This window comes from Haliaeetus albicilla, chromosome 18, assembly GCF_947461875.1.
Source record: "Haliaeetus albicilla chromosome 18, bHalAlb1.1, whole genome shotgun sequence".
NCBI lineage: Eukaryota > Metazoa > Chordata > Aves > Accipitriformes > Accipitridae > Haliaeetus > Haliaeetus albicilla.
In genome coordinates this window covers 21,909,829-21,933,131 of record NC_091500.1, presented here as the reverse complement: position 1 = coordinate 21,933,131, position 23,303 = coordinate 21,909,829, and the positions used below count along the sequence as shown (strand labels likewise).

The 23,303-nt window shown below is 37.1% G+C and overlaps 2 protein-coding genes across 3 annotated transcripts in view; one reads left to right on the top strand and one right to left on the bottom strand.

Moving 5' to 3' along the window:
- The first annotated feature begins 123 nt into the window (after nucleotides 1–123).
- ACP1 (acid phosphatase 1) lies at nucleotides 124–21,604 on the top strand. Of its 2 annotated transcripts, none has more exons than XM_069805904.1 (6): nucleotides 124–280; nucleotides 8,630–8,703; nucleotides 8,984–9,097; nucleotides 13,517–13,578; nucleotides 15,878–15,983; nucleotides 16,907–21,604. In XM_069805904.1, exons 1-6 carry the CDS (start codon nucleotides 238–240, stop codon nucleotides 16,982–16,984), a joined length of 477 nt encoding a protein of 158 aa, XP_069662005.1. In that variant the 5' UTR covers nucleotides 124–237; the 3' UTR covers nucleotides 16,985–21,604. The 2 variants fall into 2 exon arrangements, with proteins under 2 accessions (XP_069662005.1, XP_069662004.1); XM_069805903.1 differs by lacking the exon at nucleotides 8,984–9,097 and adding an exon at nucleotides 8,815–8,928 and having other exon boundaries at nucleotides 135–280; nucleotides 16,907–17,277.
- Nucleotides 20,701–23,303, bottom strand: part of ALKAL2 (ALK and LTK ligand 2) — a 15,133-nt gene continuing 12,530 nt past the window's right edge. Inside the window, exon 6 of the mRNA XM_069805906.1 lies at nucleotides 20,701–21,487. The gene's annotated coding sequence lies outside the window, so the exon portion shown is untranslated. The remainder of the gene's footprint in view (nucleotides 21,488–23,303) is intronic.

Below are 23,303 nucleotides of genomic sequence, written 5' to 3'. Positions count from 1 at the left end.
GCCGGCCTGCCTGCCGCCCCCGCGCACCGTGCGGCGCGGCGCCGTCCCGTCCGTCCGTGTCCCCCCCAGCGCAAACACTTGTGCTTGGCAGAGTTTCACAGTTCGCCCCTTTTTTTCTCAAGTCAGGCAAAAACCGCAGCCGGCTGTAACGGCCGGTGCCGTAAAGCGAGGCGCAGGCGGCGCGACAGGCGGGAAGGTCCCCTTCCCGCGTGCCTGGCCGGCCGGCCCCGAGCGAAGATGGCGGCGGGGGAGGTGAAGTCGGTGCTCTTCGTGTGCCTGGGTGAGCGGGGCCGGGGGAGAGGCGGGTCCTCCTCCCACCGCTCTTCGGTCAGGGGTGTCCGGAGGGCGGCGAGGCGAGGGCCGCTGCCGGGGGAGCGGTCCCGCCCGGCGGGGTTGCGGGTGGGCCCGTCCCGGCGGCCGCAGGCGTCCCGGCCGAGGGGGGCTCTGCGGATGTCTGCCTTCCCGGGCAGGGCGGGAGTCGTGGCCGGGAGGGGAGGCGGGAGGCGGCCTCCCTCTCCTTCTCGCTTGCTTATGTGGTGGCTCGGGGCAACCAGTGGGCAGCAACACGTGAAATCCAGCATGGGTAGAGGCGAAGGCTGTGTGCGGGGCAGGCAGCCGCGCATAAACCAGCGTGGGCGCTGGGTCCAGGACCGCTGCTCCAGAGCAGCGCGGAGCGGTGGCTGTGAGTAGCCTTCCGAAACGGGCTGCTCGGGGCTTGGCTTCTCGACGAGCGGGGAGGGAATGGAGAACCACCCCCCCCCCCCCCCCGCCAGTCTCCCCGGCGGCACAGCGGCAGCCCGACCTCCGGGGGGCGGGTTGCGGTTCACGTTGAAAAGGGAGGGAAAACGGTGGCAAGCGTGACTGAAGTTAACGGAGCAGCCTCTGTAAGAAGAGGGAAAATACGTTAGGCCTTGAAGTAAGAAAAAGAACTTGGTGGAAGGTGGAGATGGTGTTGGTCTATGAAATCATGGCTATCATGAAAAGGCCGTGACATTTCTGAAGGGCTACCTAAATGAAGAGCTAGGAAACAATTTTTATTTTATTTTTTAAAAGGTATTCTATGTGCTTAAGTTGTGCATTTCATGTCATGAGAACTCATGGAAACCAGAAGTGTAAATGAGATCAGAAAGAGTTTGGATGCTTTCCTGAAGCTTAGGACAATTGATTACTGATAAGCAAGATGATCTTCTGCATCTTCACAACCAACGAATTGCTAACCTGACTACATGGATTACAGGGCTGTGCCCCGTTTTGTACGTGCTTTCTCTAAACATCTGCTTCTGATCCCTTTGGGGGATAACAAGCTAGATGGCTCTTTCCTCTGATCTAGGAGGGCTTTTAACATTATCTGCTTCCTAGCCCTTATAATCTTACCTATGTGCTGAGAGTTGATCCCTGCCAATCCTTGGCATTTTGCCAGTTTGGTTACAAAACCATTGATTAATGTGGGGGTTCTTTGCTATCTGCTTTTCTGTTGTAATAGGAGAAATGCAAATTAATTGAATAGGAAAACAAGAGTTTAATTTTGTGAAATATGTTCTGATGTTTACCTTACAGTAAAATCAGCCCCTAATCATAATTTAGGGAAAACATCCTTCAGTAAGGGATTATCAGTTGCCGTATGTTTGGGATCCAGTGGCCTAGACAAATGTTTTTGTATTAAAACTTCTAATTCATATTGTCGTGGTTTAACCCCAGCCAGCAACTAAGCACCACGCAGCCGCTCACTCACTCCCCCCCCATCCAGTGGTATGGGGAAGAAAATCAGGAAAAAGAAGTAAAACTCCTGGGTTGAAATAAGAATGGTTGAATAGAACAGAAAAGAAGAAACTAATAATGATAACACTAATAAAATGACAACAGTAGGAATAAAAGGATTGGAACGTACAAATGATGCGCAGGGCAATTGCTCACCACCCGCTGACCAACACCCAGCTAGTCCCCAAGCGGCGATTCCCTGTCCCCACTTCCCAGTTCCTATACTGGATGGGATGTCCCATGGTATGGAATACACCATTGGCCAGTTTGGGTCAGGTGCCCTGGCTGTGTCCTGTCCCAACTTCTTGTGCCCCTCCAGCTTTCTCGCTGGCTGGGCATGAGAAGCTGAAAAATCCTTGACTTTAGTCTAAACATTACTGAGCAACAACTGAAAACATCAGTGTTATCAACATTCTTTGCATACTGAACTGAAAACATAGCACTGTACCAGCTACTAGGAAGGCAGTTAACTCTATCCCAGCTGAAACCAGGACAAATATGCATCCTTCTTTCCAAACACTATGTTCTAAAGGCAGTAGTAATCTTCACGAAATGATTCATATGTATCTATGGGTGATAGGTAAGCCTGTGATGGTGATTTGCACTGTAAAAAGTTCCTAATCCAGTTGAGTCTCTGAGGAACTGTTATTAGTAGATGATAATGTAATAATTTAGGTATGGAGTGAAATTACTAAGTTTGAGGAAAGGGCGAACAAGTTGGGACTGATGTTTAAAGAGATGGATTTTTTTAAACAAATGTTGTAAATACCTTTTACATTTCCTTTTCTGTGTTACTGGGTTATAAAAAAATGACCGTAATGGTATGTGGCGTGTGACATAAAATCTAATTGACATGACAAGCACTTCTTTTTTTCAGTCAGATATGTACTCTTCTCAGTTAAGTTTTGAAGGCAGCTTGTTTCTTCTTCCTGCTTTTCTTGCTTAATTTTATTAGTCTTGAAGAGTGATGCTTATGCCTTAATAGATTTTTCCTCCTAAATTTTATTAGAAATAATACCTATGGTTATTGCTGAAAAGAGCACTAAACATATTTCTAGAACTGCATTTATCTGTAGTATTCTGTGCTGGTTAATAAAGCACATTAGTTCTGAAGTTTGCCACTTTCAGTGAGAGCTGATCACTGAAAGTACAAGCCTTCATGAAAAAGATTTCTTTCTACATTATTTTGAAAGAAACCTATTACTGAAATATCTGTTGACTGTGTTCTTTGTTTGTAATGAGATAAGAAGATACTCATTACACAACAAAATCAATCTAGTTAATGTGCATAACTACATTAATGATAAGGGTTCCTCATCACTGAGAAGTAAATGAAGCACCCAGCAACATATGTAATTACAGTATATGAAAAGGCACCGGGCAAGAATTTTTTTTCATTTAAGGCAAAGAAACAATTAAAACTGGAGGTGAACCAAAATGCAGTTTGCTCTTTTTACACCTACGTAGTTCATCTAATTAATGGCTGAGCTCCAGAAATGAGCTTAATATGATACTGTGTTACATAAGTCAGCCTCTTTCTTTCTGATGACTTGTTCACTGTAAGATAACAAGCTGCATGGGCATCTTAGACCAGGCATTGGCTTACTGATCTCCATGTGTGGAGGAACAGTTGTAAGACAGGTGAACAATAAGCAAAGTGGTTTTGGCTGGGTCCTCAGAAAATTGAAGCTTGTTGTGAAGCACTGACTATGAGTATTGCCATCAGAGATTTAGACTGCATAAAATAATTTCTAAAATGACAATTAATTATTGGGTAGGAGGAAATTAGTTTACAGAGAGACTTGAGTTTCCTAGTTCAGTTGTCACAATCCATTATATGCATTTAGATATAGCCAAATACAAGGTTTCATGGGGCAAAATGCCATTTATAGCAGCAGAATCGGAAAGCAATAGGTTGGATAAGGCATTGAAGAAGTCATGGAAAACTTCTGTAATGAGGGTTCTTAGCAAGATGACAAAAAGAAATAATGCCATTTTTTTGATAAAGAAGAGAATGTTAGCTAAATGTAAGGAAAGTACCTTTATTCTGTGCAGCATTGGTAAGCTAGCTGTAAGACTACAATGCCTTATTTAATCTGTTTCAGAATGATGCAGAAGTACTAGAGAGTTGAAAGCATGGTTGTAAAAGCAAAAATTAAGAAATTTGGAAAATAAGATTATAAGGTCTACGCTTAAAAAGTGTTAAGAGATCTTGAGCAAAAATTGAGTTCTGCTTAGAAATATATACACACACATATGCTAATATTCGACTTCTGAGAGAAATCTCACTGTGTGTTGGTAGTGGGGGGATGTATGGAAGTTAGATGATATCATTTAGGTAGCTATATACTTAGGTTTTTCAGATAAAGAGTGTAAGTATTCAATGAAATTGACTGTGAAGTGAAAGCCAGGGAATCTGGACTAAAATCAGAGCCTTGAATGGTTCCTTACAAAGCTACCTGAATGCTGAGTGTGACAAGATAGACTTAACTGGAAAGATCTAGGACTCATGATGAAGTTCAGACAGGAATCTGGGTAAGGAATGGAATAAAGTGAGTAGTGAGTTTTAAACACTCACTTATGAAGGGGACCTGATGGATGATGCTGTATTGGGTTTGTGTGGCAAGGTTTTGGTAGTGGGAGGGTTACAAGTTGTCTTTCCTGTCAGTAGAAGCAATGCTTCCATTTCTGTATGGGAATGGGTCAAAGATTAATGCAGAGACTGGAGTAAGAACTAAAAAAATTAAGCATTGGCTTGGATAACCGTCACTGGAGTCCTTGTTTATAGAAAATGAGTGAGAAAACATGATTCCATAAAAGTGATCAGCAAATGGTTCCTGTACTGATTCTGTGATTGAAATTTAAGTCTCTTAACCTTGAATCATCATATTTGGAGATGTTTGTAGGATTTATTTCGATGGATGGACTGTGTCTGGGTACCTTGGGTACTAGTTTTTTATGATTGAAAATGTTACTACAACTTTAAGAGCTTGAAATTTAAAAAAGAAGGGAGAAGATGGAGATTCAGAGAACTTTAGTACTGGTATCTTCTACATAAAAAGAGCATGATTAGATCAGTCAGAAATACAACAGAGGGGGATAGGTAGCAAATACAAGGTGTTGGTAACATTTAAGGAAAATATGGTTCAAGTCCAAAGAGGAAGGTAATCTCCCTATTAATCTTATTGTGAGATATTCCCCAATTGTGGCTGTCAATCCATAACTTAGGAAATACTGTGCATCTGTTAGGGACCTCAACAAAGCCTGGAAAGACAGATGTGGGATGTAAAACTGGATATGAAATGGATAGAAAATATCATGGGAAAGGGACAATGACTGGAAAACCAGGATGGAAGTTTGCATATATCAGTGAGATGAGATCAGGCTTTACATTAACGATGAAATGAATGATAACAGTTGCAAGGAGTAGCATGGGTAAACAGAGTTGGTTAGGATGAAAATAATATTGCAGAGTATGTGGAGAAAAGAGTTTCTATTAAGTCAGTTCTGGGATTCTGTCCATAGTCCCCAAGAATAGATTTGAATGGTGACTGCAGTTCTGTAATACCGTTAATACCTCCGGTAATATCTGGAATGTGTCATCACGGAAGACATTAATTTTTAAGTCAGAGCAACAGAGAAAGAGAGGGAATGGACAAATTAGAAGTGGGGGATTATGATCGCAAATTTGATACTCGTGAAGGAGTCAAATGTGATTGTAGAAGTTATCTCAGGTTATTTTCAAAAGAGCTAAGTAAGTATATCAGACTTTTTTTTTTTTCTTTTATAAAACAAGTTGGTGAAATCTTTTCCTGCAGTGTGGTCTGTGGTTTTATTTGTCAGTATTCAAGAAAAATAAATTCAAATTAGAACAAGTGCAGAGCTGGCTTAACTGGAGTGATTAGATAAGGGTCAGTTCATTTCATGAGCAGACTGAGAGCTTGGTTTGTTTAGTTTAGCACAGCTATGCTTGACAAGGGTTCTGTATCTGTTGAAGGAAAGAAAGGTTTTTAAGATAGAGAGTGATGTTAACCAAGATCAGATGAGCATAGACTTCCAAGAATAAAGTGGGAACTGGAAGGTTTCAAGCTGCCACAGGAAATGAGTATCTGAAATAGCCTTTTAAGATAGATGATGCTTTTTAAAAGAAAGCTGGATGTGTTTTTAAGAGAAGTGATGCTGTATATGCCTGCAGTATCAAAGGATTGGGCTCACTGATTATGAAGGTTCTTTTCTGTCTTATGCTGTATGTTATCATGTTCCCTCTGTTTCCTAGTAAAATTACATTGTTTATTGTCCAACTGGCTTACTCAAAGAAGTGAGATTTATTTTTCTAATTTATTAGCATATTCTTTAACATTTTTATAATTAATAAGCCCTAACCTGTTTTCTCACTTACTTTATAAATAAAACCAACTTTTTCGTGCTTTATTTTTCTTCCAAGACCAATTTAGTTTCTCTGCTTGGAATAAACTAGTTCAAACAAAGGAAATGTATGCTTTCTCCTGGGAGACATCTACTGCTATCAAAATTCACTTAATGTTTCAGCAACATGAATTTCTCAATGGTTAGCCATGTCCTTTAGCGATTTGATGTTCTCTCAAACTTTGACAGCAAATTTGTATTACTTCAGTGGTTCACTTCCCACTTTGTTGTTGTTTTTTTTTTTTTTATAGTTGGTATGATTGACAGGAAGTTACTAGATGCCCAGATCATAGTAGCTTCTTTCTCTTTAGCAGTGAAGTAACTACCTTGATATTTTGTTTGAAGATATAGGCATGAAAATGAGGCTAAGTGCTTGATCTGAAAATTTCTTTTTGCTGCTGGAAACTTAGCTTTGTTCATGGGCATTTCATTTTTTTTTTTCTGTTTGAGATTTGGAAATAATCTAATCAGTAGTAGAAGAGTGATTTATTTAAAGGTATAGAAATGACTGTTGCCATTTGTGATATTTTATACTTATCTGTTCAAAAGTCAGAGATAGCAAAGTCATACATTCTCTTTGATGGAAAGTGAAGATTTGTTTGTGTGATTTATTGTGCATCTGGGTGACATATCAAATACTGTGAATATCCATCTAGTTACTCAGAATTTCTGAAGGATGAAAAGGTAGAAAGAACTAAAATAATAGTTGAATAGACTTTTTATTGTTGTTGAGACATATAATTCTTTTTCAAAGAATATGTATTTTTGCATGTAAGTTTGAGAGGTCTACCTTAGATGGTTAACTTAGTTACATCTTCAGCAGTGGAGCAAAAATGCTGTAGATCCATTATTTCTAGTTTTTAACAGGGCACTATTTCATTGTTGAAATAGGTTCTTATTGAAAATAAGGTCAGATCAAGTGGCTAGAGCAATTGGAGGCCACTGGAAGGGAAGACAGATTACATATTTATATAATTAAGTACCTTAACTGTTGGCTGATTGGCAGCACTTCAGCTTTGCATTCAGTTATGTTTTGTTCCTAATCCTCCATATTTTGGACCCCCCCAAAAAATGGCAAATTTATTTTCCTGAGGTGTTTTTAGAGCTTGTGTAATTGATTTCTCTTGGGGGGGCTGGAATTGGTATCTGGAAGCTGCTCTTGAGAAGGGCTCAGTTTGACCTGCAGTGACTTCACTTCAGTGGTCAGGAGTTTTTCTACTACAGGTTGTTCAGCTATTTCACGACATGGATTCCACAGTGGTGGTGGCTGTGTTTTGGAATTGTCCAGAAGTTTTTGTTAACAAGTAGGTAGTAATGTAAATACTGCAGGCAAATATTCATGATTCTCCAGTAAAGTGTTAGTTGAAATTTGCCGGTGTGTAGGAAGATTTGAAGATAAAGATGATTTGCTGCCGTATAAATTCTGTAATTTTGCCTCTCTTTTGTGATCATGGATTCTTTGTGGAGGGGAAGAAAAGAGCAATCTTCTTACACAATATTCCTCCTATTTATTTTAATAAGTTATATTTTCATATAATGATATGCATTTCAAGAGACTGATGGATAGTATAGAATCATAGAATGATTTGGGTGGGAAAGGACCTTCAAAGACCATCTAGTCCAACCCCCCTGCTATGGGCAGGGACACCTTCCACTAGACCAGGTTGCTCAAATCCCCATCCAGCCTGGCCTTGGACACTGCCAGGGATGGGGCATCCACAACATCTCTTGGCAACCTGTTCCAGTGCCTCACCACCCTCGTTGTAACAAAATTTCTTCTGTATGTCCAATATAAATGTAACCTCTTTCAGTTTAAAACCGTTGCCCCTTGTCCTGTCACTACAGCCCCCTTTACATATAGAAGGGCCACAATAAGATCTCCCCAGCGCTTCTCTTCTCCGTGCTGCGCAACTCCAATTCTCAGTCAGAGATGTTCCAGCCCTCTGATCATTTTTGTGGCCCTCCTCTGGACCCACTCTAACAGGTCCATGTCTTTCTTGTGCTGGGGACCCCAGAGCTGGATGCAGTACTCTGGGTGGGCTTTCACCTGAGCAGAGCAGAGGGGCAGAATCACCTCCCTTGACCTGCTGGTCACGCGTCTTTTGATGCAGCTCAAGATACAATTGGTTTTCTGGACTGCAAGTGCACGCTGCCAGCTCATATCCAATTTTTCACCCACCGATATCCCCAAGTCCTTCTACACAGGGCTGCTCTCAATCCCTTCATCCCCCAGCCTGTACTGATACTGGAGATTGCCTCAACCCAGGTGCAGGACTCTGGGTTTCCACCTTTGCAGAATCTCTTGGGTTATAATAACATAAGCAATCCGCGTTCTACCTAGAGTAAATAAAAATCTTTAATCTGCTCTGTGCTGACAAATCCACACAATTACTGATTTTTTGTTTTAAATAATCTGAAGTTTCACTTTAATCTCCTGTTTCTATAGGAAACATTTGTCGCTCTCCAATAGCTGAAGCAGTTTTTAGAAAACTTGTAACTGATGAAAAAGTTGAAAATAAGGTAAGCTATTTATTTCTGTTCCTGCCTAAGAAATAACTGTCTCATAGCCAGTTAGTAGAAATATAAGCAGTGAGAAAGGAAACATAAAAATATAAATTTGTTTTTCTGTAGTGGAGGATAGACAGTGCAGCGACATCTGCCTATGAAATAGGAAGCCCTCCTGACTATCGAGGACAGACTTGCATGAAGAAGCATGGCATTACCATGAATCATATTGCGAGGCAGGTACTGTATTTTAATTTCCTTTAAATGTGTGTATGTATTTGTTTTGTTGTTACAGTGGATGACAGACAGTGCTGCTGTTTCAGACTGGAACGTGGGGCGCTCCCCAGATGCAAGGGCTTTAAGCTGTCTAAGAAATCATGGCATTGAGACAGCACACAAAGCACGGCAGGTAGAAAAGAGTATATTTTTCTTTCGTATTCATACCCATGCTTTGTTTGGCCCTAACCATTACAGTCACAGAAGTCGTTTGACTAATGCATGTTAAGCATCAAGTAATAAATATCATGTGCAGTTTTTCAAAGGACTCCAAAGTGGCCTAACTCTTCTAGTTGAGGTCAGTGAGTTTCTTGTTACTAAGCTTCATTGGAAGCATTGGAGCAGTTTCTGCATTATAGAAGAATCCTACTTTCAAATGTTTAGTATTTTGGGCAGTTTTCTGAAACATTTTTTTAATGCTTTTTTAAAATGGACTTACTCTAGTAATCTGTGATGCTTCTTTCAGCAAGGAATTGTATTTTTATTTAGCAGGTCCAAAAAGAAGTAGAATACCTGTTCATCCATCACAAAAAGCTTCTACTCTTGCATGAAGATCTTTTAAAAAAATTTAGAGTGCTAAATTAGAATGAAAGCACTCAAACCCAAGATTAGTAGCACAGTTACTTCAAAGGAAAACGTACCCTTGAAACATTCTTAAGTCAAAGTGTCTTTGTGAAATCCTCTAAGTTTTACCAAAACTCATCTCAGTTTTCATTAACAAAAGAACGTGTATTTCCATCCTGCATTCCAGAGAGATCGGAAATAAATGTGTCTGCATCTATTAAAATCATTCAGACACTCAAATAGATGCACATAACTTACTTCAGTTAGCTATTCTCTGGACATAAGATACTCCTTTAGGGCTTGACCTTTACTTAGCTTGAGTTTATGCTACTAGTTCTTGTACTGACAAAAAGATCAGGTAGTCTTGTTACTATCTTCCATTTCCGTTCCCTTCAGAATTTTACTAGACCTTGCTGAGGTCATATTTACTTTCTTCACTTTCAAAGACTCCATGTTTAGTTTTTTAACTTTTTAAAATAAATTCCCTCAATTAGTCAATTGCCCTCTGCCGACCTCTCCTGATGCTAATCTCCATTATATAATAAAACAAACAGGATTGAGCACAACATTGTTTTAGATTTTTCAGTGTTTTACTATTAGAATAATTACTAGAAAAGGTCTGTTGTGATCTTTTCGTGTTACAAGTTCTGGATTTACTATTCATCAGTGCTTACAAACAGCATTATTTATCATTGTACAACCTAAACGGTACTGAAACTAATCAATCAGTGTTTCAGTCGCAGTAGTGTAACATGTTGGTATTCTTAAAAGATAAGCCTTGGAAACTTGAGAACTGTTCTTGGGTATTTACTGGAGTGGTTTATGAGCAGCTAAACTAAAGCAAAGCATCCAAAACCAGTTGTTCCTCTGCCTTGAAACAAATCTATATAGCCTTCTTTGGCAGAGGGAGAATGAAAACACTTTAATGAAGACATTTGCTAATACATTCTGACAAATTAAGAGATGTTTAAAGCAGAAGAGCCTAAAATGTTACATATACAGGGAGAGAAAATTAACAAGAATGAGACAATAAAATGGAAGACTAACAGGATGAAAATTTGTCTAAAACATCCTGGTACAAGCAGTTTCTTTTATAAAGAAAATTTTCAAATCCTTGAACTACAGGTAACTGTTCATTTTGCACTGGATGTTAACTATGTAACTCCAATATTTTTCAGACTTTGTCAAATGGTCTCTGCTGATTCTGTAAACTGTGGACGTGACAGGGTCTCGTAGTACTTCTGGAAAGAGACCGAACAGTGTAGAATAGGACTTTTCAGAGTAGTCACATTAATACAAGTAGAAGTGTATTTGTTTCACTATTAGAGACAAACTCAAGGATAAAATTTTGTGTGTGACTTGTTTCAGAACAGATTAAGGAGGATTTAATACAGAAGCTGCAGAAATAGAGAGAAGGGATTTATCTTCTGTTGCCTTCAAAATGCTGTCATAAGATGACTACCTCATGCAATTATCCTCTTCACTCCTGTGGAAAACTGTTACCCACCCAGTGAAAGGCACTTTCTTTCATGTAATTTTGTGCATAATTATGATAATCTTGGATTGTACCTTTTTTTATTGAAAACTGACATAAATGCTACAAGAATGATTTATGTAAGAGAGAATGTTAAATTGGTTACATCCTACCATCATATACAGTGATCATTTAAGTGAATTTTAAGTGAAAACTGAAGTATAAAAATAAGTGTATATCTTTATATATAAAATAAAGAGTTTGTTAACATTTTAGTTGATGGTAGGTTGCTGTATGTTTATGCACCTGCTGAAATTCTCTAAGCTCTTAGTCTTCATGCACAAAACAGATAGGTATTAATCAGTTTCACTTTTATTCATGCTGAGGCCAAAATTGATTTCTGTATGACTCATACCGTGCATTTGCCTTAAATGCGAAATTGAGATTAGAGGAAGGCTGTATTAAAACACTGTTTCACAACTGAATAAATTTGAGGACTACTGCCTGTCTTTGGTTTTTAGACACAGAAAAGGAGATTTCCCTTCTGTAAACAGAGGGAAATGTTTAACAAATAAATTTGAGTGATCATGTGTTTCTCCATTGATGGTCTTTAATAATGGTTATATGCTATTTTTTTAATGTAAAGTTATTGTTGTCTGTGTAGTTCTATCCAAAGGCGACTTCTTGAGCTCTCCACTACTCTTCTCAAAATGTACATAAATTTTTATGTCCTCAATTTCTTCCCCCCAAATACTAGTTTTCATAGTTTTGAGGACTATCTTCAGTTCACTAGAGTTTGCTCAATTAAGCTTTTTCTATCTGATATTACAGTAGGGCTTAAGACCACAAGCTTCTGGTTCATAGGGTAATAACTGTCAAGTTGTCAAGTATACAGAGAGTGTGGGAAGTGTGGCACGTGTGTTTTTCCTTTTCACTGGTTTTTATTCTTACATATGTCTGTCTGCACTACAAAGAAATCTATGCCCACGTATTTTCACAGGGGCCAGTGTTTAGCTGTGTAGAGCAGTCAGAAGCAGCTTGTAGAGGTCCTGCTTAGAGTTGCCAGGAAAACAGAGCTATTTCCACTGCAAAAATATTTTCGTAGGTCAGAGGCACTGCATGAATACAGCAAATATTTTTACAGTGAAAATAAACAAGTCTGCATTAGTTTTCACCGTTAACCCTTTCTTTTCAAATGCTCCCCCCTACATATCTCACCCCTTCAGTTCTCCTTGTGTGGAATATTTCATTTATGACTTTAGTCTGGTGATAATTTCTGTAGGTCTTTTCTTACTCCCTGTTACGGGAGCTTAATCAGTATCTTTTTGCTGTTTGAACAAAAATAAGTGGGTTTTTTGCCATCTAAACCTGGGGTTTTTTTTAAATGTGTAAATAATTTTTACAATTTAAAACTCTTAGAGGATAATGTATTTTGCCTTTTTGTCCGTTCACTTGCTTACTCACTTCTTTAGCTCATCCTTCCAAGAGACGCCTGCCAGAAAAACCTGTACTGAACAAACTTTGCAAGTTTCTTGGTTGTGATACTACATATAGGACTATGCATGAAATGCAGTCTTAATGTGAACTCAGTATAGATTTTATCCCCTTTATTCATCCTCATTATGGACACTTGGTTGAGATATCTTATACTAGCATCCTGTGCATTGTGGGCGTGGTCTGGGAAGATTTTACCTGAAGCCAAGTCTTAAATGTAAACTAAAATATAATTATACTTGTAAAAATCTGCAACCATCCTTATTCCCATACAAATAGCATTAGTACTGAAGATAGTGGTTTATCTGCAATGTTTGCCTACCTGACTCTGAACTCAGATCTCTGAATGTAGTTTATGTTCATGTTTAGGAGTCAGTAAGCTACAGGAAAGAGAAAGAACAGATGGTATGATGGTAGAAAGATGTACAATAGATCCCAGTTTTTTTCACATCATACCATAAATTTTCTGAACTTACATGGCCTAAAAGACTGTGAATGCATTTGTTTTTAAGAGATTGTAACTCATAACATCATACTTGAGCTTTGAATTTCACTTGGTGTCTTTTGCTGTGTAGTGACAAATTTCTAGCTTGGAAGTATTGCAGCTGATTCCAGGGTACATACATTTTTGTTTTCCTATCAAGAAAGTAATCTGTCTACATTTTTATTGCCTGGTTTCCATGACGGGAAACCTGCTTTAGTTTTAGTAATTGGAAAGCATTAGAAATGTCACTTGTAATGATGTTCTAAGTTAATGCATGAGATATTTAAAAAAAAATTATTGGTAAAATAGCTAACTTGGGTTTTTTTGTGGAAAACTTGCAGAAATGGATAAATAATTATGGCAGAGTATATTTAAAATGCCTTAAGTTATTGTAAAAGTTGATGAAGGTACATGGTTTTATTCTTTCCACCTGTGTCTCTCAATTTTGTGGTTCTGATTTATTAACAAATACTTTTTTCCCCCTTTTTATAAATCAAACACAGTTTGTAGGCTAAAGCACGTATTTTTAATTCTAGGTTACTAAAGATGACTTCCAGACCTTTGATTATATACTTTGTATGGATGAGAGCAATCTAAGGTAATGTATGAAGAAATGGAACAAATTCATATGGATTACTTGTACTGATGTCTCTTAAGTCACTTTGAAGATAGATGTCACGTTTTACTGCTTGGCTTGTCTTGGGTTGTTTTGTTTTGTGGGTTGGTTTTTTGTGTGTGTGTGTGAATGATATCGTAATGGATAGATTCTTCACTTCTACTAAGTTTAATGAGCTAGAACTGAACGGTTTATTTCTGTGATACATGCCACTCAAGGATTAAGGACATGGAAATTTAGTATGCTTTGTGCTATAGATCTGCAGCTGATACCTGTATAGTTAAGAATGACGACATACTGTGTTGATTGAAACAATCTGTTTTTCTAATTGCATGGGATCTAAAAGACACTGTAGAAACTTGGAAGGGATTAAATATGGTGTGGGTTTTTTTCTTTTTCAATAGAAATAGAGTGATCTCTGAAATAAGTAATGTTGTTAGCTGGCACAAATCTTGTTTGTTACTGTTAGCATTGTTCTACTTAAGTGCGTCTTTGAGACAATTCATGCTTTAGAAAGATTTGGTGAAGTAGCTGCCTAGTGTGAAAATTTGGGTATCATTAGCAAAATTTCTACTTAATTACGTACGTCTTGATGATTGGGGTTAAGGGGCTGAGCTTTAATAAACTGCAAGTATCAAAGTGCTTGTAAAGACTATTACTTGTAAAGGTATTTAAAAAAAAACCCAAAACACCACAGCCAACAACAAACCAAAACCCAAGTAAAATCCTATTAGTAGCACGTAAAGACTTTTAGAAGCAGTACCACTTAACTGATATAATTTTGTTGAATTTTCTAGAATGAGTTGCATGACCTCTCTTACACAGCCTGCATGAATGAAGGGTATATAACACTTGGCTTGATTGCAGTGCATCAGGCAAAGACGTGACTAGACTTACTTCTATTTTCAATTGAATTCTTAAATGGAAACTTACTTCTGTATTAACAATTTATATGATATGAGCTGCAGAGCAGAAGAAACGTCACGACTACAATAGGGATGTTGCTACTGCTACACTTAAGTTTCACCTTAAACTTGCACCCAGTTCAACCATTTTCCCTGGGAATGCCTATTTGTAGAACTAGGAGGACAAGCTGATTCCAGGTATTGATGGAGTGCCTGTCATATCAGAAAAGGAAGATTTGGGACATCTCTTTTCCTTAGTACCAGAGCAGCCTGGCCCTCTCCTGTTCATTAAGCGGTATGCCAAAAGCCTCGAAGAAAATGATTAAGATTTTTTTTTAATAATAAAAGGCTAGAGAATTTATTGAAAATCAGTAAATTCAAGGAGTAACTTCTTAGTTGATAGAGGGGTCCTGATATTTGTTCAAGGAAAAACAATATTGTGGTCTCACTGCTATTTCTAAACTGTCTGAAATTAATTTTGTAACCAGAATTAACTGATAATTAGAATTTAAGTTCTTAAAACTGATTATGCTTATGACTAAGTATTAGGGTTTTTTGCCTTTTTTTTTTAATGCTGGGTAAGTAAAATGATTTGGTATGGAGATGTGTAATACTAAAAGAATTGAATATGTTCTGGCTGTTCAGCATTGTGAAAATCACAGTACTGAGCTGCTTTTAATCTGAAGATGATGCGAGGTACATTTTAACTGCATTTGGGATAATGGATGGCCATTTGTAAGTAGATGGAGAAAATACCATCTCAATACCAGTATATTTTATCAATGGGAGGCAATGTAGAAGAAAGAGGATATGACAACTGATGAAATGTTATAGTATGTCAAAGGGAAGACAGATCTTGCTCACCAATTTACCATTTTCTGTTAACTGAATGTAGCAGGGCTTCACATGAGTTAGAGGCAGTATTGAAAGAATTTGCAGCATACCAATTTAAAACACCAGGTTTGGACAGATGGGAGAAGCTTACTCATACTTCTGGCAAAATATCTAGATAATTTTCATTATTTTTGTTCAATACAAGCTAAAGGTGGATATTGAAAGTAGTAATGATTGATTTGAGAAAGAATTTGATGAACTTACTGTTAAAAAGTTCTGTTAAGCCTTAGCCAAGTGCCTGACGGCTTGTTTATGCTCTGAATTAAGTTTATGTATATGTCCTCCATACTCAGTTAAAAAAAAACAACCATACAACAAGAAACAAATGAAAATAAGCAGCACCATAGAGAGTCCATAGAATTGACTGAGTCCAGATGCATATTGTTTTCCTGTGTTCTCTAGAAACAGTCATGAGCATCTCATGCTGATGCCAAAAATGTTCTGAAGAAAAACTTAGGGGAAAATTTTATTCTCTTTTACAGAGATCTGAAAAGGAAAAGCAATCAAGTTAAAGACTGCAAGGCCAAAATTGAACTACTTGGAGCTTATGATCCACAGAAACAACTTATCATTGAAGATCCATACTATGTATGTATGTAAGAAATTCTTTGGGTGGCTTGATTAAAAGTTGTGTATGTCTAGTATATAAACTTTCCAGATCCCACAGTTGACATGTGACACATAATCTGTTGTTATACAAAGCCAAGTGTAAACATATTTTTTTTAATGACTTAACAAAACAATATAAATTATTGGGACAGGAAAAGAAAACATGTCTTTATGCTTATAATAGTTATTTAAATTTAAATAATGCAGTGCACCTATATTTTCAATACTGGGTGAAGCCCTGGTTGGTCAGCCTCCTTGCAAAGAGGATGTAATCAGGAAAGATAGAGACAAAGACATGGACTGAGATGGTCAAAGAAGTTCAATAATACCAGCCAAGAGCAACCAATTAGATAAAGATTCTTCACTTTAGGAAAGACAAGTGGATGAAGATGCAGTAGTGTTCTATAAAATCTTGATATCATGGGAAAAGGTGAATAAGGAATTTCTGTTCATTATCTAAGAAGTAGAGAATATCAAATGGTATTAGTGGGAAGGGGGTTCAAAAGAAAAAGAGGTTGTAGGTTTTTTTTTTCTCCACACAGTGCTTCATTAAACTGTGAAACTCAGCATGACAGGTTACTGTGAATGTAAAGAAAAAAATAAGTGGCTTATAAGGGTTCAAAAAGCAAAGGGAAGAAATATGTGAAGGAAAGTTCATCCAGGACTGTTGAGTACAAAGTCACAATGTTTGGCTTTCGAAGTTCCTGAGCTGCAAGTAGTTCAAATCAGGGACAAATATGCAAAAACTATCACCAAGTATTTGTACTGTTCTTATTCTTCTACTTCTTACTGTCTAATGTCAGTTATTTGCCATTTCTGACAGTGGGAAACTAGTTTGCAAAAATTTTTTGTTTGAGCCAGTATTGCTATTCTTATGTTCTTTTTCCTTTGTTCTTTTCTAGGGGAATGAAAAGGACTTTGAAACTGTTTACGAGCAATGTGTTAGATGCTGTAAAGCATTTTTTGAGAAGTCTCATTAATGCTTCATCATTTTATTTCTAAAAGAAAATAATTAGCTTCTACTGAAATATGTAAAGTTTACTTGATTGATGTATTTAAATTGTAAAATTACGTCTCAGTAGGTTCAAAACTTTTTCAGTTTAATTCTACGTTTTAGCTTTTCTGTCATCTAATTAAAAAATATAGCAAAGTTTTAATTGGATTAGATGATCAACCATTTTGTCACACATCAGTGTAATAAGGAAGTATATCACTCAGAATAAATTTATCTGTAAACTCTTCCAGTGCTTTCTCACAAGCACTGCAAAAGTAACATCTTGCTTCTTCATGTGCTGTACTAACTAAACTGAGGTCTTCTTACTGTGCCCTTAGTGAGTTCATTTAAATCAACTTTCAGTGGGAGTCTGCGAGGTAATAGTTCATGTATGATAAGTTAGGCCTGTCATCCTAGTATCATTAGACAGCCTTTGGGCTGAAGCTGTTTCACACTGAGCCTACTAGACTAAAAAACTGCCTGCCCCGAGAGAGACATTGCTCGTAGCACTATTTCAAAGCTTAAGCAAGCAAAACCTCTGTGTGTGTCATCAGGATCCTGTGAAAATGTTTTTTTATATCAGTTTAAATGCTCAGTTATTCAAAGAAGAAATAATTTTTGTTCTATTACATTTTTATACTAATTAAGATGAACTCAGTTCAGAAATAGTGATTGATGTTAATAGGACTTCTTTGGCTAGTCTTCCTTTGGTCTTGTGGTCAATTCCTAGCACACTGATACAAGTACGTGTAACAGTATTTACTTTGAGGACAAAAAAGGTCATCTTAAAAGCCTAAATGTGAAACGTACATTTTGTATCTCATAGTAGTAAAATACTCAAATCAATGCAATATAATCAATGAGAAATTTGCTATAATCCCAGTTCCTATGTGGGTGTCGGACAATATTTTCAGATTTACTCAGGAGAATGGATAGCCTGCCAACAATGTTCTCTGAGAGTATAGTGCAACCTGAAGACAGTCCATCTGTAACATAATACAAAGTTAACAGAAGGCCAGTAAGTAGAAAGTTCTGCTCTTGGACAAAAATTGAATGCTTTGTAAAAATCCATGCCTCTTTGTCCGAACATCACCTTTCATTTCTGCCTTAGAAATGTAAACGTACTGAGATCAGTAATGTAACTGATATTCTTATTTTGAATAATACCAACATTGGTATGAATTAGCATTACCACATTATTTGTAAAACTGGATCTGTAAAACTTGCTTTCTCATTTATTTAGCCTTTTTTTTCCCTGTCTGCCTTCCAAACTAATAGAGTAGTCTCTGTATTTGTCACCTACTCTCCCTTCTGGGAGAGGGATGCATTTCAATAGAGGACCCTGTCATTCCTGGGAGGGAGGAATCCTGGTGTCACTCTGCGTGTGCTGCAGCCTGCACAATGGGGATTAAGTTTCCTGAGACTCTTGCTGTAGAACAGCTGTGTTTGTGTTAGTGAGGCTTCTGTTTTGTGCTAAAATTTCAGACATAAAACTTAAGAACCTACTTAGAAAAAGGCAAGGGGCAGATGGAACACTTAAATACAGAAATCGGGTTCTTTGTGCATTATTGCATTACCAATAGTTATGATTTTTAAAGAACAAGCTAGGAATTTGCAAGTTAATAGCTGTTTTACTTCAGGGACAAAGAGTAATATATATAATATTTCAGGTCAGATCAAGCACTGACTCTGGAAAAAATTATTTTCCACTTATGAATGCTTTGACAAAATAAACGAGGGAAAATGATGGGCAGTTAGGGACAAACAATCTTAAATGTGGTTTTATGCACTAACCTCAGAAGTGGAAGTATTTAGGCGTAATCTAATGTTACTCTCTGCCAGAATGACCATTTAAGATATTCCCCTGGAAGTAAAATAACTCCGAAGATTGAGAACATGATGGTTGGTGCTTTCCCATTCATGGCTGAGTAGGAATTGAACCTATAGTTCCCTACATATTAAAGCTAAGATTTAAAAGTCTTAAATCTTTACCTTTGAGCTGCTGGGGTAACAGAAAAGGAGATAAAAGGGTATGGTTGTTTACCTTCACTAGGCTTAGGAATCTTCCTGTAAAGTGATACTAAGTCAAAACTATGTGTGTTAAATTCAGTTCAGATTTAAAAGTTTCAGCCTTGAGGAATATTTTCAGCAAGTAATCTATCGGCTAAATAATTCACTAGCTGTATTAGGAGGAAAAAGCTGATTGATTGATTGATTTGATTTTATCCTTAGTGGGTTTCTTTTGGAGGAAGAGAAGGAGAGCACCATGGTATTTTAGAAGAATTTGTAGAATACAAGAATACAGAAGAGGAATTGCTTTCAGGAAGGACAGTTGTACAGTACCGTTATTTGGGTTCCAACAGAAACAGTGAACATAAGATTAATACAGAAATTGTGGATTGTACAGATGACTAAGCTCTTACGGGTTTAAAATACCACTCATGAAAAATGTAATGTTGAATGAAAAAATACAGACCTGATTCCTCTTCCTTCCCCCTCTCCCCCACCACGGCTTGTTTTAATTTAGGTAGTAAGCATATACCTAAGACTAAATAAAAAAAAATCTTCTATAGTATAGTTGTATCTTCTGTCAAAGCATGCTGACTTCTGCTAAATCTAGAGAAAACTTATATAGGATTAAATTATTAATATTCATTTATCAAGCCATTAAATAAATTATTTTTTTCCTTTTACAAGGAATTTTTCTGGAAAGTTTTTATTTAACCAGATTTCAGGTGTTCTACTACAAAAAGAAAGATTTATGCTAATTTAAACTCCCATGTTTAAATAAAATGCTGTGAAAATAATATGCTGTGATCTGATTTCAGCCAGTGGAACCACAGAGAAGCACAGAGTTCCATGCACATGTTTACTGCAGATAAGCAGCTAAGTGAATCCTGTAGCAGTAGATCCCTTTAACTACCAGATTTTCGGTATGCATGTATTACTTCCATTGAGTAATGAAACTTTAGCATTTAGTGATCACTGAAAGCAAATAAAAAATATGTACTTCTCCCTTACTAAATACAGCCATGTTCTAGGATGGGATTTTGTACTTCTGCCTTTTTTTTAAATTTTTTTTCTTCTAAAGAGCTAGATGCTGATGGCTCTTAAGTGTATTTCAAGAATCCCAGCTCCTAGCTATTTCTCAGGGTAGGGAGGGGTGTGTTTGGTTTTGTTTTTACGTTTTGTGGTTTGAATTGAGGATAAAATGGAAGCTAAATGCCCGTATTAAGATAAAAGTACCTGAGGTTCATCTATAAATGATACATAAAAATTTTCTTCCTGTTTGAGTCATTTTATTATGACAACTGGATTTAATATCTGATTTAAGGAAGAAAGGGAGATGTGTATCTAGGCTTCTTGAGTAAGTGTTCACTGACTCCTTAAAAATTTTACATTACTAAAATGATTTATTGGACATATACTGATTATATTGCCTTGCAGTATCATGAATAGACTGGAGATTTAAAAAACAAAAAAAAAAAAACCCAAAAAACAAACCAAAACCCAACCAAAAAAATCAAAACAACTGTTTGTCATAAAAAAAGATTCAAATTTATAATGCTGTAGAGAATTGGAGCAGCCTTGTGGTCTGGGCATTTTGCGGGACTGGCACACACAGATCTGTCTGTCCTCACAAATCCATAGAGAGTGTCCAAATTACTGACTTCTCTGAGGTGGGTGTACCTTTCTTTCTTAACTCTAGTGAAGTCTTACTGGAAAGAGGCTTAAGTGTGGATAAGTGATAGTAGCTACTGGAAGATAGCTTGTTTATCTGTATTCAGTGAACAGAAAGCAAACTGAGAACAACTTAATACCAAACACTTTATTACTTATGCTTGTTATTTACAGTATTTACATATTGCACGTTCGTTGGAATGTTTTATACATTTATTATATAAAGTAAATTAATGGCAGCTTGTGTTTGTGTACAAAATCCATGCTCCACAGTCCCCAAAAATATGTCTACTTGGAATTACGTTCCTGTTTGTCATGCAATTTGTACTCCTAGGGTACAATGTGACCCCAATGCAAGTCTGTTTTAACCAAACTTTTAAAAAATTGCATAAGCATGAAGGATATCAAGTGACCACAACTACTGTGGAGCAGATCTTTAGTAGTTCTAGATATACAAACAAACATTCCTTAAAATTGTAGAATTAAGCAATAGAACATCAATTTTCTTGGTGAAATATTTGTGTATACATAATTTTTGGCAGCATTACACATCAGTTGTAAAGTGTGTTTTTAAGTATGGAGCATTAAGTACTACTGGCAGTTATGCTACTGTAAAGAATGTCAATCTGCAAACTGTTGACGACATACAAAACGCATGTTAAAAGAATTATGGGAAGTAGTCTGTCAATCTGCAAAAATAAATCTCTTGTTCACAATGGAATATGTTATAAAGGTAGTAAGTTCTATTTCCCTGTTGGTTTCCAAGGCACTTCTCTTGGTTCTTGGTGTTTCTTTTCATGGTAATAATCTGGTGGATTAAAAGAAAGAAGATTGCCTTTCATCATTTTTATACTCACATACATGTATTTAAGAATGTATTTGTCATATTGAAAATAGTAAATAAAACCAGAGAATTTAGTAATAACTTTGGAAAGATCCAGTAGTGCACTTCTGATTTAGCTCAGTTTATTTCATATCAGCTTGACTGCTAAATTACTGTTTTGTTTGTTAATCAAGGCTGAAATTGGGAAAGCGTCCCATTTTGTGCTTGTTCATTTTAGGTAGACAGATTTGGAAAATATAGTTCTACCTATTCAAAACGTGCTCATAATTATGTTTAGCCTGTTCCTATGAGTGCACCTGTGAAGTCAAAAAGTGAATAAACCTCAAGGATAGTATGAACAGATTGCAAATTTCTGTCTTAATGTCTTGGTGTCAGGAAGCTGTTGATACGATGCCCAGTAATATATATCTGTCAAGGTGAGGTTTGAAGGATCTGGGAAGGATATGATGTTTCACTGGGGCCCACTAGTGAAGAAGTTTGGACTCGTATAAACAAGAAACAAACAGAAGTAACTTTCTGAGATGTGGTCATATAAATATAGCCCCTGGGACGTGCAAACACTGAGGCAACACAAACTGAGTAGGAGCTGCAGTGGTTCAATTTTCTGCCCATTCTATTAACTCTTCCCAGAATAGTATCTTGGAATGAAATCAAAACCATTTCTATGACACTGGTATCAAAATCACTGATACGAAATTACAGGTTTCTGCACTGCTTATGTACGGATATTGTCTATACTCTACAAATGTTAATTCAAAGGTTGGGCAGTGAAAGTTTCCATGACCCTTTTCCCCTACACCTTAAAGCCTTCTGAGAAAATGTAACGTGACCATCTCTGTGTATACATATCTAGAAATCCATCCTCTCTCCAGTAACTTCTGGGTTTGTTTTCTGCAACTGCATTTTCTAGACAGGTGACCACTGAATGCTGCAAGTCTCTACCCAGCTTCATGTGTTTCTAAGACAACCTGTTAATGCCCTTTTTTTTTTTTTTTGAAGTAAAAAATGCACTATGTCTTATTAGTCAACAGGAACTGCAGGGGTGAAAGGAACTGCTCTTGCATGCAAACAGATTCAGCTGAAGCTTGTGTGTCTCATAGACACCAGAAGTCCGTGTGGGAGATAAAAAACAGTGGTTCTCTGATACTAGACTTTTGCCGATGTCATTTTTCACAGTTAAAATTTTCATAATGTCTGTCTGAACATACGTAACTGTCTTTCCCGTGATCAGTGTGAATTCTCTTGAGTTTCTCTACATTTTCTACTGCTTAAGTATAATTTGTAATAGAATCATTTGAATGCAAAGTCAGTCAGACTTGACATAATCCACTGGAAATCAAGCTATTGGTGCATACAGAAGTACTTGTTAGTAGTATTTAAACATTTAGTTTTGCAATTTTTTTAAAGCTATTAGGAAATGTAATAATGTTACAGAAAAGCTTAATGTAATTTAGTTTTTTTCTGGCTTTGCAGATAGGACAAATACTTTTTTTTTTTTTTTAAATATCCTTCCTTAGAGGGGAAACTGACATAAATTTTCCTTGTCTTGTATTTTCATCTAGCTTACTTTCTGTATGTGCCCCTGCTGTACCCTATTTAAGCTGTGATGTTTAAAAGTGATGTTTAAAAACAAATTAACATGCTTTTGGTTTCATCAGTGTGTGGTACAACTGACAAGTTAAACACAGAATTTAATAAATATTTTTTTCATTACTAATACTACTGGGAATATGTAGCTCACTGAGGGTGAAAAACTGGAAGTGGATAGGAAGCTCATTTG

Bases quoted from the DNA above. Each gene is read 5' to 3' on its own strand.
- ACP1 (XM_069805904.1), top strand. From the start codon at position 238: ATGGCGGCGGGGGAGGTGAAGTCGGTGCTCTTCGTGTGCCTGG. The intron at 9,098-13,516 runs GTAGAAAAGAGT...TTTTAATTCTAG, and splicing joins CAGCACACAAAGCACGGCAG to GTTACTAAAGATGACTTCCA. The intron at 15,984-16,906 runs GTATGTATGTAA...GTTCTTTTCTAG, and splicing joins TCATTGAAGATCCATACTAT to GGGAATGAAAAGGACTTTGA.